The sequence below is a fragment of the Scardinius erythrophthalmus genome, assembly GCF_964197995.2.
Source record: "Scardinius erythrophthalmus genome assembly, chromosome: 1".
Taxonomy (NCBI): Eukaryota; Metazoa; Chordata; class Actinopteri; order Cypriniformes; family Leuciscidae; genus Scardinius; species Scardinius erythrophthalmus.
Window position 1 is genome coordinate 40,871,031 of NC_138221.1, and position 18,561 is coordinate 40,889,591.

General features: G+C 39.5%; 1 protein-coding gene across 2 annotated transcripts in view; it reads right to left on the minus strand.

Annotated features, from left to right (window-relative positions):
• Positions 1-519: 519 nt before the first annotated feature.
• Positions 520-18,561, minus strand: part of plekhh3 (pleckstrin homology, MyTH4 and FERM domain containing H3) — a 37,977-nt gene continuing 19,935 nt past the window's right edge. For both annotated transcript variants that reach the window (XM_081370117.1, XM_081370118.1), the window contains exons 4-13: positions 17,058-17,240; positions 13,853-14,010; positions 12,144-12,267; positions 10,221-10,527; positions 9,111-9,318; positions 8,677-8,813; positions 7,338-7,458; positions 6,396-6,827; positions 4,934-5,125; positions 520-3,338 (exon numbers count right to left, since the gene is read on the minus strand). In XM_081370117.1, the coding sequence (XP_081226243.1) occupies positions 3,201-3,338; positions 4,934-5,125; positions 6,396-6,827; positions 7,338-7,458; positions 8,677-8,813; positions 9,111-9,318; positions 10,221-10,527; positions 12,144-12,267; positions 13,853-14,010; positions 17,058-17,240 (2,000 nt within the window). In that variant the 3' untranslated portion in view covers positions 520-3,200. The remainder of the gene's footprint in view (positions 3,339-4,933; positions 5,126-6,395; positions 6,828-7,337; positions 7,459-8,676; positions 8,814-9,110; positions 9,319-10,220; positions 10,528-12,143; positions 12,268-13,852; positions 14,011-17,057; positions 17,241-18,561) is intronic.

Consider the following 18,561-nt stretch of genomic DNA (forward strand, 5'->3'; position numbering starts at 1 on the left):
TACTTCTGATAACTGGTCTTCATCTCTTTACCAAACCAGCTGATGGATACTGAAACTGAATCAAGGACATACTGAATCCTTAAAGGGATATTTCACCCAAAAATAAAAATTGTCATTGTTTACTCACCCTCAGATTGTTCCAAACCTGTACGAATTTCTTTCTTCTGCTGAACACAAAAGAAGTTATTTTGAAGAACGCCGTTAACCAGTTGATGGGCCCCATGGACTTCCATTGTATGGAGAGAAGGAAAAAAAAAGTCAATGGAGCCCATTAACAGTTTGGTTTCTGACATTCTTCAAAATATCTTCTTTTGTGTTTAGCATAAGAAAGAAATTCTTACAGGTTTGGAACAATTTGAGTAAATTATAACATAATTTTCATTTTTAGGTGAACTATCCCTTAGTTTAAGTTTGGCTCCAACGTGCCCTGACACAATTAAAAGCTGCTAGTAATCCTGAAGAACTTGATTAGCCTGTTCAGGTGTGTTTAATTAGGACTGGAGCTAAACACGGCAGGACAGGTGTATATATGCTTTTTTTATTCCCACCAATATTATAACAGACACTCAAGTGATGTAATGGTGCTGCTTTTTATTACATACAGTATTCATCATTTTGCATTATTGCACATTTAAGTTAGCTGTACAAACAATAGTGCAATTGACAATTACACGTGTAACATAATAAAGGTACCATGCAGCATACAAACCAAAGCATCAGAGTTTGTCAAGTTTTGTTACATGTATGACATTGGGTCAGAGCTGCCTGCAGCTAAAGAGTGACATGAAAAGAAGACAAGCATATGTGACAACCACTACTGCCGTCAAATGGGCTGTAGGAGGAACATGGTTTGGGCAAAATAAACTTCTTTAAACAATATAAACAACATTGAAGACGTGATTGCCCTCCACCTCTGAACTTCGAGTAGCTGGCAACCTTTTTTTCAAATTTGTATTCAGGCAGACAAACCACTGTAGAGCAAAGATAGTGCAGAACCAAAATACTCTGAATACAGAAACACTGAGCCTGATTATGGAGTATGAGTGAATTAAAGATTGTACAGACTGTTTGACAGGCACTAGTGGCTCCTCCAAAGGCAACCTGAAGCCTCATACTGAAAATGGGCTCATGCTCAGGACAACTGGGCAGGTTTTATTGCTACAGTGATAGTTTGGCAGTCATTCGAAGGGGAAAAAAGACCCCGACCCCAAGAAATTTGGTCCATGTGACTTTAAAAGGGCGAATGACTCTTCATTTGTTGGTTATGACAAAATCTCAAAAATCCTTAGATCTAAAAAATAAACGGATTATTACCAAGTTATTTGTCATTCGTAGACCTCACGTGACAGGGGGAAAAATAAACAACAAACAAGTAAATAAAAATGATGACGTCATAACTTACCCATGACGTCATCAGCTCTTTTGTAATTATTTCAATGCAAGCACTAAAATACAAATACAGGTCTTTATGAAAGATATATAAAACAAAAGTAAAAAGGACAATAAAAAAACTCACTTTCACACAATGTATTCAACAGACAGCCATAAATAAAACTAGTAGAAACTAACACACATTAAAGGAGACAATGAGCCGTCATAAAGCCGGCATAAGGCTTCATAACATAGCACAACAGACAGAGGCTACAGGTTAGGCTTAAAGGGATAGTCCACCCAAAAATGACAAATTTGGTTATCATTTACTTACTTTTGTGACATTTCAAACCTGTCTTGTATGACTTTCTTCTGTGAAACACAAATGAAGATATTCTGAAAAATGTCTGTTTTTTGTGTCCATACAATGAAGTTCAATGGGGTCCAAACAATGTCGTTTGGGACCCCGTTGACTTTCATTAAATGAAAAAAACAAAAACAAAACTAATATCTTCTTTTGTGCTCAGCAAGATAAAAGGATGAACATTTTTGGATGAACTATCCCTTTTAATGGAAATGTAATTTCTTTAGAATATGGGGTGATAATGTTACATATCAATAGTGTTGATTTTTTGTCTATCTTCAGTGTTCGAGAGGTCTGGGAAGCTTGGTTTGAACCAAAATTGTCTTTTATTTAAAATGTCAAAATGTCATTTACCCTCACAGGTACGAGGGTGCAATGGGGTGTCTAAGGTAGTTGGTTTTAACCGGATCTAAAGATCTGAGGCTGTTGTGGCTACAGGACGAACAGTGCAGAGTTATCGTAAGCTAACAGCACAGTCAAGCAGCACCAGGTCGGGCTCAAAGCTTTTCACAAATACACTTGCATCATTCAGATGAGCTAAGGATCCTTTGGTTTCTACAGCTTAAATTATTCAAATCTGTCTATCACGCACACATGCACCACCATCAGTTCGGTAATGGACAGTTATAAAGGTCGGTGTGAAAGTGACTTCCACCTGATTTCATTTCAAGGTCATGTACGGTTTGATGAATGAGCTTAACAGCGAGCCAGGCAGGAGTCTCGAAAGGAACGTTTAAAGCGCAGCAAATGCGTATATGTGTGAGTGCAACGGCAGCATGTTTGTGTAGTCTTCCTGTAGTGCAATACAAAGACATTGCTGCAAAAAAATACAATAAAATAAAAATATTTTTTGTCTTGTTTCCAAAAAAAAAAAAATATATGACCATCCTTAAAAACAAGTTAAACTATCATGGGAAGCAAGATAAGAAATGGAACTTAATTCGAGGTAAATTCCTTGAAAAGATGGTCTAAAAATGAGTCTTAATATTTAATGAGTTGAAGTAAAACTAAATTGATTTAATTTTTCAAATTAAGTAAAAGTATATTCATGTTGTTTTAAGGATGTTTAAACATTCAAATACTCAAAAGCAAGACTAAATCTATCCGTAAGAAATTTTTTTTTTGCACAGTTGATCTCTAAAGTCACATTATTTTCCTCTCGGTGATATTTGGCGGGCTCCCAGGTGGCAGGGGCCGTTGAGGGTCCCGTGTCCTTTCTGGATTTGGCTGGCGGTGTAGCAAGTGAGTTACTGAACCTGCTCTCCTGTTTGTGGCTCCCTGGACACCTTCCACTCCTCTTCCATTTCCACAGCATCTGCTCCTTTCAGTCTCATCGGAGTTCGTCCTCTTTGCAAAGCTCCTCACAGGGAAGCAATCAGCCAGGACTGCATATGCACGTGTACATCAGTCAGAGTCAGTGTCAGTGTGTGCGTGTGTGTGCGCAAGCAAGCGAGTCGTTCTCTCTTCACACCGGGTGAGAGGGGAGCTCAAGTAGGGAGGGGTGGAGCTTAGGGTTTGTTTCTATGGAGATGCAGTCATCTTTGCCTAGCTGGCGACGGGTGGCACTGAAGTAAGCATTCATCAGTTGCATGATCTCAGTCAGCTGAGAGAGAGAGAGAGAGAGAGAGAGAGAGAGAGAGAGAGAGAAATGTCTTTAGTAAATTTCCACTGTAAAATCTGTTACAGACATTTTTGTCAGTGCTATGCACTTTACACTAGTATAATGACTCTGTTGTGCTCTAGAAGGCTTTGTACACTACACTTAACCCTTGGTTAACATGGTTTTTAGGTTAGTATGACTTTTTTGAAAAAAGTTTCTTATGCTCACAAAGCTGCATTTATTTTACTATTTATTAGTTTAAAAAAACGCACATATTATTGCACTTTAAGATAGATGTTTTCTGTTTTAATATATTTAAAAATATAATTTATTCCTATGATGCAAATTTGAATTTTCAGCATCATTATTCTAGTCTTCAGTGTCACATGACCCTTCAGAAATCAGTCTTATATGATGATTTGCTGCTCAAGAAACACTTCTGAGTATTGTCAGTGTTGAAATCAGTTGTGCTCCTTAATATTTTTGTGAAAACCACAATGCATCATTGATGAATAAAAGTATTCATTTCTAATTAAATTCGGCATTGTATTTAGTGTGAAACAATGCGGTAGAATGTTTTAGCTATTTTTTAGCAAGAGGCAACCAATCATAAACTAAATGCTTTACTCATTTAACATAATTATATATAAATATTAAGTTAAATTGCTACATTAAATAAAACAAAATAAAAATAAATCTTAAAAATTATATATATATATATATATATATATATATATATATATATATATATATATATATATATATATATATATATATATATATATATATATATACATATATATATATATATATATATATACATATATATGTATAATTAATAAAGTTTATAAGGGGCAATGTTTTTGGCTATAAAATTAATTTAAATGAAATCAAACAGCAACTGACAGATGTCCTCACTTTTAATTGGTCACATTGATTTCTATAAGAGTTATTCGGGTTCAGAACAACTCTGGGCGACGGTTGATGACTGTCAATGACTAGATGTTATTAATGGTTTATGTGTGAGCTAGCAGAGACATTCATGCATCACTCAGGAGTTTCTTCAGGTTAAACCGTATAGGACTGAGGACACAGGATGGGTGTGAGCCTGCAGCTGATATCAGGAGAAGATAAACTGGTTGTCTCAGTGTTTCCACATGTGTGTGCACTGAAAGTCACAGCTGGTCTGACCTGTATTGTGCGAGTACTGGGAAGTATACATGATAAAAACCCTTTGACATCAACGTCAATGTATTTTCGGTCTAAAAGCATCACGATTCATGTGAACACTGCCTCGGCTAGGGGTGTATGCCTTCCCTATAATATCTTGTATTTTTGGCCTAACAGTCTCATGCATGGTGATAACATGAAGGCCAAGCTGCATCTGCACATTATTGCTAGAGTAAACCTATGGCAGGAAGATCTGGCTTGTATGGCTCATAATTCCTGGCTCATAGATATGTTGTGTTTTAATTGCTTAACAGACTAATTGTAACTCCAGCCACTTCAAAAAAATGTATTTTCAACAAGTTGCATGGTTCGAAGAATATTTAATGTCCATAGCACAAACATTGCGATACCAGGTAGAGCCCGCTTACCTTTGTGGTCTCAAAGAGCAGGTCTCGATCTCCTGCAGTGATCCTGAATGTGTTGCTATCAGAGACGCCATAGGAGCAGATCTGACCTATCGGTAGAGACTCCAACGCTTCAGCTTCACCCTGACGATACAGAGACACGCAGGAAGCCGCCACACCCAGCCACAACTTCTGAGAGAAGCTTCCTGTCGAGCTCTACAAGGAACACAAGGATGTTAGGCACAGCTGTGATTCTCTGGAAAAATGATCCAGTGGTACACTACCAGTCAAAATGTCACATGATCCTTCAGAAATCATTCTATCATGCTGATTTGGTGCTCAAGAAACATTTCTGATTATTATCAGTGTTGAAAACAGATGTGCTGCTAAATATTTTTGTGGATTTTGAAAATATGAACTGTTTTTTATTGTATTTTTAATGCAGACCGGGTGAGCATAAGAGACTGCTTTTACAAAACATAAAATAACTCTTTCCCCGCCATTGACGGAAATTTCCGGCTTTCTGTGTTTTTACAGTAATACGGTAGGGGGCGCTATTACACATCTTCTGAAAGAGTACTGAATCTCCTGAATGATCAAAACAGGCGAAGAAGAAGCAGAAACAAGCAATATCATATGTAAGCATATGCATATGTAAAATCAAAACGTGTTGATGGACTCGATCTACTCCATACGTGTTTTGATCATCTTTCTGAATCCAACCCAGTCTTTGACAAAAATGTTATTTTCTCAGCTTTTTGCTCAAAATGTTGCTTTTTTATGTAACTTAATTCCCACATTCAAGTGTAGATAGAAAAAGAACGTATTAAACTAGAATAAAACATTTTGTTGTTGTTGTTGTTTAAAGCTACACTGTGTAAGATTTTCTCCCATCTAGCGTTGAAATCGTATATGACTACCAACAGAATATTACTTTCTAGCCCCTCCCATTCTGAGGGCGTTTTTACTCCTACGGTGGCTCCTACAGAGTAATCTCCCCCTCGCATTCGTCACGGTGCCACTGAGTGTAAAAGCGCGAAAAGGCTAAGCTTGAATTTCCAGGTATGTCCCTCTTTGGCTAATGTATTTTCAAGATGGAAGCGCAACATGGCTGCCGGCATTCGAGCGACTCGCGCATATGTATACTGAATAGCAGATTCTACGCTTACGAGAATACTTGATTAGTTGGTGGAAGTAATTACACATTAATGAGCACATATCATTTTGAAAGAACAAAGTGTTTTTTGCTAAGAATCAACTTAAAATGTTACACAGTGTAGCTTTAAAGAAGAGGGTCTGTTCTTTCTTTTGATATATTGCATTTTCAGATTTTCATACAACAAAATATTCTGGGGGCCATGCAAATTTTGTGAAATTATCAGAAATGCTGACGGTGGCTGAGAACTTTTTGTTGTTGTTGTTGAAACGATGGTGGGGAAAGAGTTAATGATTCCAAACTTTTCACCAATAACAATCATCCACTCACAATGTAGAAGTCCACTTCATAGAGCGTGCAGCCAAACCCGGACCACTGCCGGGCGATGGTGAGATAGGCGGCCATGCTGTCTCTGCGACTGTATCCCACCAGGGCTTTCCAGTGCTCTAAAATGGTCGACATCACCACGGCTCCCTCCTCTCTCAGCCTGGCTCGCAGTCTTTGGTCCTCTTCCTGACGCCGCTTGTGCCCCCACAATGTCCCAGCCAGCAGACCCCCGGGGAAGGAAGGGCAGCCAGGGGGATCGACGGGGGCCAGCAGGGCCCGGGCCTCCACCACTTCAACCGGAAAGAGCTGCTCCAACGGCGGGTACGGAGAGAGGGCGCTGAAATCTCCCAGCAGACACTGCAGTCTCAGTGCCGCCAGAGAAAGAAGGTCATCCTCACAGGCTGGCAGCTGCCCACGCACTACCATCTCATGACACTGATACAGAAAGAGAGAGGGAGGGAGGAAGTCAAGCATGGGAAAGTTTACCGAGTTCACTAGCGTGTTGTGTTGCATGTTTGCTTTTCATCCGACTGATAAAGACGAAATGCATACATCTGTCCACACAACTGTGAAACTAGTCCACATTAAACACAAACAGAGAGGAAGAACTGGGAAATCCCTCTTTCGCTCTATGCCCCTAAGCTGCTCTCTGCTGTTTCATGCACATATAAAATGTCTTAAATGGATGTTAGCAGACAGATCCAAACTAAGTTGGCAGCAGTCGTGTTACACTAACCCTGTTTATATTATTCAGCAGGAATTAATGGCTTGTAATATAAATGTTCTGAGGAAGACATCCATTATTAGTCTTTATAAAACACATTCCACAGAAGGCCACTTTTCTTTTAGTGTTCTATCAGACTATTTCGGCCTATAGCTTTACTTAATAATCTACATTTAACTTTCTCATTTTTGCTCGTCCTTGCTTGTCTCGTGTTGTTTTACCTGCTCATAGAAGAAGAGGTACTCAATGCTGTCGGTACTGATGTTATCGGTGTCCAACAGACAATAGAGTTTGAAGCAGAGTCGGCACTGGCAGTCAGAGTCTGGATCTTTAGCTGACAAACTGGAAGACAGAGAGACAGAGATTTGTTAATGGAACATGCATATTAATCAGATATACATGAGAAACATAAAGCAAATACACTTTGCACTATAGGTACAACTTTGTACGCTACAAAAAATGCACACCACACTATAGGGGTCCAACATACATCACAAAGAATGGCTTAATTTAACAAATAAGAAAAATGACCAAACAGTTGATGGAACCCACTGACTTCTACAGTATTTTTTTCCATACTATGTAAGTTCCATCAACTGTTTGGTTACTGACATTCTTCAAAATATGGAGTGAGTAAATGGGTGAACTAACCCTTCTCACGCACCCTAAAACTGTTTCAACTGTTGACATAAGTCCACAAGTCTTAGGAGACTTGTAAGGCATGGCATGACGATAACAAATGAAATCCGCCAATGCTCCCTAAACACACAACTAAAATCACCCAAACAGAGCAAAGTCATCATTCTGAATCACATGACACCCTGACTCACTCAGCTTTTCCTGCTGCATGTGCAGTTTTGCACGCGCGGGTTTGTGTTTGTGTCTGCACACATGTATGAGTGTGAGAGAAAGACTAGGCGTGTGTCCATGAACCCACTTCTGGGAAGAGTTGGCACGGAGACGTGCAAAAACACACACAGACAAATACAAACACACTTCCCAGAATAAAGCGGATGCCTTGAATTCTGGCTGGCTGAGCTTATCTCGCCTTCAGTTTGCTTTCCACATCAGTTAACGCGATGACATCAGTCTCACCTTGAGATCCCTACTGGCTTACTGAATACTAATAAAGACCTGCTTGTCCATTCTCACAGTGTGTGTGTGTGTGTGTGTGTGTGTGTGTGTGTGTGTGTGTGTGTGTGTGTGTGTGTGTGTATCAGGTGGGTTGGTTAAAGTGTGATAAAGTGTTGGGAAAGTGAATAAATCTATCTAACTTTAAAAGATAAATAAAAAACAGACCTGCACTGTACTGTACTGTGGCGCAATCGTGGATGGTAATATCATGGTACCTTGATGTATATTATGGTACTGAATGATTAACATATTCATGTAACATGGTCTTTACACAGTACTTAAAAAATACCATAGTATTACCATGGTACATGTTAAAAAAATGTCCAACAAACTATGGTATTGACGTGGTACTTTAGGTTTGGTACATTCAGCTATTTGTTGTATTCCACATAATACAACTGATTGAAGAAATTTAGACTGAGTTACTTTTCAAATCTGGTGATGACATCAGCAATTATGGTGCTGCCTCCGATAGCTTTCTCCCAGCATGTGTTCTGCTCAAAAAGAGCAAATGTGTTTCGGCTGTCCTGCAGTCCGAGGCGCTCCGCCATCTTCCTCACAACCTAGACAAAGGAAATGAGAGTTGTTTTAGTTTACATTAGAACATTTTTGACAAAAAAACAATTTAAGACCATAAAAAACAATTGAAGAAAAATTCTTGAATATTTTCTTAAATGAATATGCGCAACAAAAAATGCATTTACTTCTATTAATGAATAAATCAATACATTTTTGTGGAAGGATAACTGCTTAAAGAGAAATCAAAATTACAAAAAATGACTTCTTTGTGTGCCAATAGTGACACATGAACGGCACAAGGTTCCCAAGCCCTGCTGTAGAGGAAACGATGGATGCAATACCTCATTAGCTGTAGTGTGCGAGGTGATCGGTATCTGGCAGCAGCCCGGTCCAGGGTAGTGCACAGTACACAGTATCTCCTGCCTTCCCATCAGCCCCTGGATCTCCTCCCAAGAGGGCACACACTCACGACCGCGCGTCTTCTCTAGAGCCTGGGCTATGAAGGACGCGTAGCTCTCCACCTCCGAGTCCGCACTCAAACTTTGAACCCTGATACATGGGGGAAGATAATAAAAGAAAGAGATTTTAAACTTTATAGGGACCATTTACAGAATTTCACATACAAACCACACAATTTCCCTCCAAAAAAATCAGGGGGAAGTTGTGTGGCCTCTCTGTTTAGTTTGTCTATTTGCGATATGAAGTGTCAGCCACTTGGTAATCACATGCATGGCGTAGGCCCTAATTGTGTTAAGTAAACACATGCGGGAAGCGTCCGGAGGCCTCAGGAGAACAGAGACTCCTCCGTCTCCATTACACCAGCCGCCTCTGTAATCAAAGCACTGCACTGTGGTCAACGCACCATTTCCTCAAGGCACACTCGTTTATTTAGGCATTCTCTTATTTTCTGCCATTCTCCCCTGTCTATCCTCTGGCCTGGCAGTACTTTAAGAGTCAATTAGCCATGGGATGCAGAAAGCATTGTGCCGTTTCCCAACCCCTCGAGGAGAGGAAAAGAATGAGTGAACAGGAAGTGAACTTTCAAATCCAGTCAACCTCAGGCAGCCCATATTTCCTACACACTCAACCGCAGTTGTGCATCTTTATACTCAAGGCCTTCAAGGGAATGTTTATATGTGTATGTTGAGATCCAGCTGCATTGAAAAAAAAATTGGCGTAGAAGCAATTTTCATTCAGAAATTGCCAGAAAATGTCACGGCAAGAAACACATTGAATTAAAAGTGAAATTTTAAAGTAGAAAAACTTGTAAGAAATTGTATTTACTTATAAAACTTGAATTATCTTTTATGTATTCACAACTTCAAAAAGTCATTTTGACATTATGGTGGGTGTGTGAGCATACACATCCAGAGGAGTGTATATATTCATGATGTAACTCTTCAGAATAGCCCTGCTGTCTGAGAGATCTGTGTTATTCGTGTGTAACTGACCTCTTCAGGTGAAAGCGCAGGTATTTGAGAATGCTGCAGCTGGGCAGGAAGGTGCAGCTCATGCAGGTGAGCAGCTGCCAGTATCTGAGCTGCGGGTTTGGCTGCGTCTGCACACATGATTTGGTGACGCTGGTCTGTTTAATGAGCTGGCAGTAGAGTTCATCTCGGAGTGGCCGGAGGTCTAGGCAGGTCTGGAGGATTCCCTGTATGAGAGGAATGGGCTCGCGGGCCGACTCTAACTGCTGGAGGCAGTTAAACAGCCTCACCGCCTCCTCGCGGACGGATGTGTAGCCTTTACCAGCCATATCTAAGAAGAAGAGAGACAGAAGGTGTGTTAACTGGCACAATGGAAAGAAATCGAGTAGGACAATGTAAACCAGCTTTTTAAAAGAAGCTTTAAGGACTCCCTACGTCAAAAAAAAATGTTTGGTGTTTCAACTTTCAAAACTTTCTATAGATTTAAAATCAGATGCGATTCAATTTATTTAAAAAAGTTCTAAATAAAAAAATTATGGAAGAGAATGTAGAAAATGATACTACTTCCTCAAGACTGTCCTGGAATGTCAAACCTTAGTCTCTGTAAACAGGTCACAGTCAGATTCTTTTTTTACCCAATCAGAACGCCTTGATTTCTGCCAGCCAATCATTTTGCACATTCAGAGCGGCAGTCTATATATGTTAAGCCAGACGCTGAAAGCGTGATAGATAAACTTCATGAGTTTGAAGGATACAAAATGTGTCAAGAATAGCTTACACAGCCAAACGTCCTTAAACTTGCCATGAAACTGACATTGTGATTGTCTTCTCTATTGTGACATACACTGAAGAACCAAAATATTATGACCAGTCACAGGTGAAGCGAATATCGTTGATCATCTCCTAACAGGGCCACAGATTAAGGTCTGGGTAGATTAGATGATAAGCCGACAATCAGTTCTCAGAGTATTTCTGAAGCGGCAAGGCTTGTGGGTTGCTCCTGGTCAGCAGTGGTGAGAATTTACAGTGTTCTGAAGAGGGACAAACCACAAACTGGACTTTGGAGCGGTGGAAGAAGGTCGTCTGCTCCGACGAGTCCTGCTTTCTTTTACATCAGGATGGACAGCCATGTACATATGTTTACCTGGGGAAGTGATGCACCAGGATGCATTGTGGGACGACGACTAGCCAATGGAGTGTGATGCTCTAGGAAATGTCCTGCTGGGAACCCTGGGTCTGGCCATTCATGTGGACATCAATTTGACAGATACCTACATAAACATTGTTGTAGACCAGGTACACCCCTTCATGACAGGTTGTTGTTCCCTGGTGGAAGTGGCAAATGCACCTGCCATATGGCACTCATTGTTTAGGAATGTTTTGAGGAACATGATGAAGAGTTCAAGGTGTTGCCCCAGCCTCCAAATTTCCCAGATCTCAATCCAGTTGAGCATTTGTGGGATGTGCTGGACCGACAAGTTTGATCCACAGAGGCTCCACCTGGCAACCTACAGGATTTGAAGGATCTGACTGCTGCTAATGTCTTGTTGCCAGATGCAACAGGACATCTTCAGGGTCTTGTAGAGTTTATGCCTCGGCGGGTCGGCACTGTTTTGGCAGCACGAAGAGGACCAACAAATTAGCCAGGTGGTCATTAATGTTTTGGCTCATCAGTGTATAGCTGAGTGAAATGGCTTCTCTAAGAAGAAAAAATGCAGGGCTGGACTTGAGTTCTTCCATCAGGAAACTATTTGATCAGTAGATCTTTGTTGTTCGCTAATCGCAGCAATCTTATGTGATTGACAGGTTGCTGGAGATTCCCTTGCGAGGGGAAGAGGACGTTTATGTTTTTCCATAAAAAAACAAGAATTGTCCATTTTTAATTTATGATGAATTGAAAGAAATAGGAAGACAGAGTAAAATAAAGAGAGCCAACGTTTGACTCACGTGTGTGGTGGAGACTGCCGTAGGAAAAAGGCAGCAGTGGGGCGTAGAGGGGGCTCTGCGTGTACCTCAGGATGGGATTATGCTGATAGATGTGCTCCACAACCTCTGGATTGAATTTATTCTCCTACACAAAAACATTGCACATTAACACACATACAGTAAACCAAGGACAATTAAACACCTTGAAATAAATAAACTCAAGACAGATATATCTTCTGTGTACCATTATGTCCCCATAAACAGATGACCTCTTTGTTATGGGGTCGATCATGAAATGATGAAATGATGTTTCAAATGTAAATGCTGTGTTTGGGGAAACGGATGAGAGAAATGAAGGAAAGGGAAATTAATTTCAGCTTACAGACCCTGGCCAAGGTCTGCTCTGTGTATGTGTGTATAATGAAAGCTGCTGTGTACATTCCTAGGGTGAATAAGGCCTGTTTATGTTGGTTGTGGGATGTTTGCTTATAACAGACCTGAAAAACCAACCCAAGAGCAGTTAAACATGACAAGATATCCTGCCATTACCACTATGTACTTTGTGTTTGAGTTTGTGAGAGGTCAAATGAATAGTATACGTAAATGGTATCATGAAATAGTATAAATAGTATAGTAAACTTAAGTTTATTGTATCCATGTCAGGAACTATATCTTCATCAAAACAAAATGTTCTAATACATGGTAACAATTAAAAAATTAAAATGAGGCAAGAATATAGTGTCTTTTAGTCATAACTATAATGAGAATATAGCACAGCCTCCCGTGTCTTGTTGTTTCAATATTTAATATCCATTCATAACTTATCTTTAAGAGTAATATAGCAATCAGCAAGATCATTTTTGGGGTCTGGCCACTTAACATTTCAACCATTGCGGTTTTCACGCCTGTCTGTCTGCCCGCCTGTCTGTTTAAGTGCAACCTCAATGGGATTCCAGGGAGTTCTGTGGGCTAGCAACTAACATCCTATTAATACAGATCTCTCCGAGAGTGCCGGCATTACATCATAACAACAGGGTTATTCTGAAGAGCTACTCTCTGCCTTCAAAACTATTTCCAGGGACACGAGATACCGAGCAGCACATCTATAAGTGTAAAATCACTAGCCAACAAACTAATAATAATATACTGGGGCAGAGAGATGACAGTGGGTGTGGTCTAGACCGTTTACACACCGTGTCTGTGTATGTGTGCCATTCTGACAATGGACTGTTTAGGAGCTAAGCTGCCATTTTTATGCGTGTACATACAGGTGAAACTCGAAAAAATTTAATATCGTGCAAAAGTTAATTTATTTCAGTAATTCAACTTAAAAGGTGAAACTAACATATTATATAGACTCATTACATGCAAAGTGAGATATTTCAAGCCTTTATTTTTTATAATTTTGATGATTATGGCTTACAGCTATGAAAACCTTTTCACAATATTCTAATTTTGAATTTTGGGTTTTTATAAGCTGTAAGCCATAATCATCAAAATTATAACAAATAAAGGCTTGAAATATCTCACTTTGCATGTAATGAGACTATATAATATATTTCACCTTTTAAGTTGAATTACTGAAATAAATGAACTTTTGCACAATATTCAAATTTTGAGTTTCACCTGTATACATTGTTTATTTATATATATAAATATATATATACACACCAAGTTGACATTTATAATCCCTCCATTTATAATCGCTTCATGTAGGTGTGTTCTCTTACCTCGATGTCTTGTATGAGGAGCTGTGTTGGCGTCTCCACCGGCGCTTTGCTGTCGATGACTTTCTGCACGGCACATGCCCAGTGCACCGCCTCATTGTAGTGCTTTGTGAATAGTCTGTAGCAATGCTTACGGCCATACACTGTCAGACTCCAGTAACCTGTCACACACATTTCCAAAAAATTCAAAAAGAAAATTCACCAAAGCTGTGCAGTACAAAAATAGCATCTCCAAACAAATAACGAGAGTATGTACATCAAGAAAAGTCAAAAAATGCAATGTGCTTATACTATTTCAGATTAAAGACAAATGTACTAGAGCTCCAGTATTCTGACAACCTCATATTTCACGTGCCTGGCCTGCAGTAAATGTGTTCAGATGTTCCTAAAGCCGGATCTGGATCTTTTATGAGGATCTTACTAATATATAATTTCTCCCTTGTTGTTAACTTTGGCAGTCAAAAGAATGAAACTTTGGTTCAAAACTGAGACTTATAAAGACACACCAATTCTTTACAATCTCCATAAAGCCCACCAATCTCTCTCATTTTGGGTAAATTCCTTGGGTAAATTTCAAGGTTTTTCAGGACCAATGTGTCTATAAGATTTGCAGACTGTAAACAACTATTTCTTGGCCACAAAATTGTACCTAATAAACTTTTTCATTAAAAGATCTGTTTTACTCTGTGGACGAGCCATTAGACATGATATTATATGACGAATTGTTTGTTAAAAGAAGAAACTGTTTCCATCATGTCCGCTGTGCTGGATAATGAATGACTCCTGACCAACTGCTGCCCTTGGCTTGTACACACAATTTCAGATATATACACACACACTTTTATCTAGGAAAGTCCCTAAAGTTAATCTGGGAAAAGTTTAGAGTTTTGTGGACTGTGCTGGTTGAAAGTTTGTGTGTGTGTGTGTGTGTGTGTGTGTTTCAGAAATCCAGCTGAACATGTGCCAAGTGAATATGCACACACGCACGCACGCACATATACTGTACAGTATGACTAAGTCTTTGAGTCTGTCTGGTCATTGCCTACCAACTCCCCAGACAACAATGCATGCCATTTGTCTGCCTTCATTTTGCTTTTGGTCTCAAACAATCCTGCATTTAGTTTCTGCGATCAAAGTCTTCCCACAAGAACGATTTCACGTCAAAGTCTTCCCACAAGAACGATTTCACGTCAATGTCGAAAAGAGATCAGCAGTCTTACGGCTGCTCTGTGCCTGTGATCTGACCAAAAGATCTTCTCTCTCTGAAAAAAGAGATCATCGTGAGGGCAAATCCAAAAATAGTGAGTGAAATACTGTTTATCTTCCACTGGACTTTAAAAGGCAAGTTCACACCATTTACTAACCGTGATACAAAAAAGTGACAAGCGATTTTGCAAATATATTTCTGCAATGTCAAACATGGATGAGGAGAGATGGACAAATGTTGAATATTGTACAGTAAATCACAAGGGCAACCTTAAAGGGATTAAACGGAGAGATTACCCAAAAATTAAAATTCTGTCATTATTTTAGGCTTTGTTTACATATGAACATATGCTTTAATTCACATATGAACATGCATACATAGAGCACATCACATATGATAACCATGGAAACTCGTATGTGCGTCACATGCTCGAACAAACCTCATTGGTTCTCACACAACCAATGGGCTTCCATGTTTACCATACCATGCTCTATGTGTGCGTGTCATGATTGTTTAGATGTAAATAAAACGTAAATGTCATCATAAAGTGATTATATCTCTTCACAAGACTGAAAGGGAATGAAACCGCTCAATTCATATAGATTAGTTTTACTACGCTTTTGGATCTTCTATGAATCTGTTACCTTGACTTAAAATATTTTCATTTGTGTTTTGAAGATGAACAAAGGTATTTTGGGTTTCGAACAACATGATAAATGTTGTTCCAAATGATGACAGAATTTCAGAAGATGTGAATACAGGGAATGTATTTTTAGTTTTACACTCCTTCAGTGCAAACAGAAAGAACTGCTCTGATTGGTTGTTTTTAAACTTCTTTTAAAGACATACTCAAAGGTAAAAATTATGCATAAATTAAGAAAGAAAAAAAAAATCCGGTATATAAAACAGAAAACGCAAAATAGTTTAAATAGTTTTTCCATATGCTCTCAGAAAGGAAATATGCAAAAAGTACCATTTATCACTTATCACTAGGGCAAAACACTTAAAAAGACAATATTGTACCTTATCTATTCATCCAAAGACTCACCCTCAAGCCATCCTATGTGTATATGACTTTCTTCTTCCAGCCAAACACAATCGAAGTTATATTAAAAAATATCCTGGCTCTTCCAAACTTTTTAATGGGAGTGAATGGTACATCGGATTTTGAATACCAAAAAAGCACAACCATCCATCATAAAAGTAATCTCCGGCTCCAGTGTGTTAATAAAGGCCTTCTGAAGCAAAGTGGTGTGTTTTTGTAAGAAAAATATCCATATTTATAACTTCATAAACTATAATCACTGACTTCTGGTAATGGCCGTATGCGAGTCTAGTTCCGGCTGAAGAGTAACCCCTGACGCGATGTATGACGTAGGATGTAGGATCCTATGGAAGCTCAGGTGAGAGTAGACGCCTCTCGCGGTTTAAACAAATTGGGCTGTGCAACAAATTCAAGCTCGTCTTCGCTTATATCAAAATCTTCTGACATTTCTCTTTAAAAATTCACGTTTTAGACTTCTAATTCGTTATCTGTGTTTTGTTCTGCTCTATCCTCCATGCTTCCACACTCGTCAACGTCATGTGTCGCCAGGTCAGAGGTCTTTTTATGATGGATGGATGTGCTTTTTTGGGCTTCAAAATCTAAGGTAACATTCACTCTCATTATAAAGCTTGGAAGAGCCAGGATATTTTGTAATATTACTCCGATTGTGTTTGGCTGAAAGAAGAAAGTCGTATACACCTAGGATGGCTTGAGGGTGAGTAAATTAAGGGATAATTTTCATTTTTGGGTGAACCCTTTAAAAGTGCCTTTTAGTACCTTAGAAAAGTAATTTGTACCCTTAAGGTACGACTATGAATAATTTAGGGAAAGGCACACAGTTGTCCCTTCAAGGGCACTGCTCCAGTGACAAGTTATTATGCCACTCATTTTTAGAGAGTGTACACAATGAAAGGGAATGGTGACTGACTGTCCCAGTTTATTTGCAGGTGCGCTACCTGTCTGTTTGTAGGTGTGTTTATCGGGCCACAGCACTGAGCAGAGGGACGTGAGCACAAGCGTGCCGAGTCTGCGAGCATCTCTGTCCGAGCCGCTGTAGTAATCGAGAGAGTCGGTTGTTAACACGAACCAGAACCTCCTCTGCCGGAGCCAGCCTCCCTGCACCTCTCGCAGGAGCCAGCCTGAAAAGGAAAGAGAAAAATACCCATATTATACATGATAAATATTGCAACAGATCAATCAAACAGAATATGAAGGCTCCATTTCAAAACCTGAAATAAATTGTAAAACAATAAATTGTTTAATTTGAAATATCATTTTTTGAGATCCAGAGCATCACAGAGCTCATGCAGAGTCAGACTGAGTGCTCATGGAAAAAGGCGTGACAGCACAAACCAGCCCGTCCACATCCAGTCGAGAGCAGCGTACCAAACCATCGCTCACTCATCTTAATAGAGGGTTGTGTTAAGGTCACACTGAGGATAAAATCTCCCTCCAGACCTTCAAACCAAGTTTGTCGGCTATGCACAAATGTGTATCAGAGCCAATAATCAAGACACATTTCATGGGAAAACTAATTTTTTTTGGAGAAACCCTCATGACACCCGGACCATGTTACCTTTTTCCGCTGCTGCTTGCAGATGTACTGCACCTGCTACCTTTCCCATTGTGTGTGTGTGTGTGTGTGTGTGTGTGTGTGTGTGTGTGTGTGTGTGTGTGTGTGTGTGTGTGTGTGTGTGTGTGTGTGTGTGTGTGTGTGTGTGTGTGTGTGTGTGTGTGTGTGTGTGTGTGTGTGTGTGTGTGTGTGTGTGTGTGTGTGTGTGAGTCAGCCAGCCAGACAGACAGACAGACTGGGGGAAGACTGTCTTATTTAGCAGCTCCACGGGCCAGCATGAGACAGGCTGGCGGAGTATTTGGACCCCTCTACACTAATATTACTCTGCCCTGCTTATTATTACTCATTACATGTGATTGAGTATTATTACCACTCCAGTGCAGCAAATACTGCACAGTGCTCACATTTACACACCCTGAGATCACAGACAACTCTGAATAACACACACACACACACACACACACACACACACACACACACACACACACACACACTTAAACCTGTGGACAGCAACTTAGGTGTTGGTTAACAATGTCTAACTGTCTCAATTGGTGTGCAGTGTGTCTGCCAATCTGTGTGTCACTGATAATACTGCAAGCTATAACTGATGTATGTGTGTGTGGACTTACCTATAGATTGGGGACAAAACTGTACACAAAAGTGAGCTAAAGATGACAAAAACATCATTTGGGTACTCTTACTTTGAAAAATGATTTAAAAATATGCATTTTTTTAATGTAAATATCTTTTAATTGTTTTGATGGTAGGGTTTGTGTCAGATTGATCAATATTTTTTCCACAACAAAAAACAATAATGATTATTAGTGTTCAATAACCGATTATATTTCAAAATTGATGATAATAATAAGAAATGTTTCTTGAGCAGC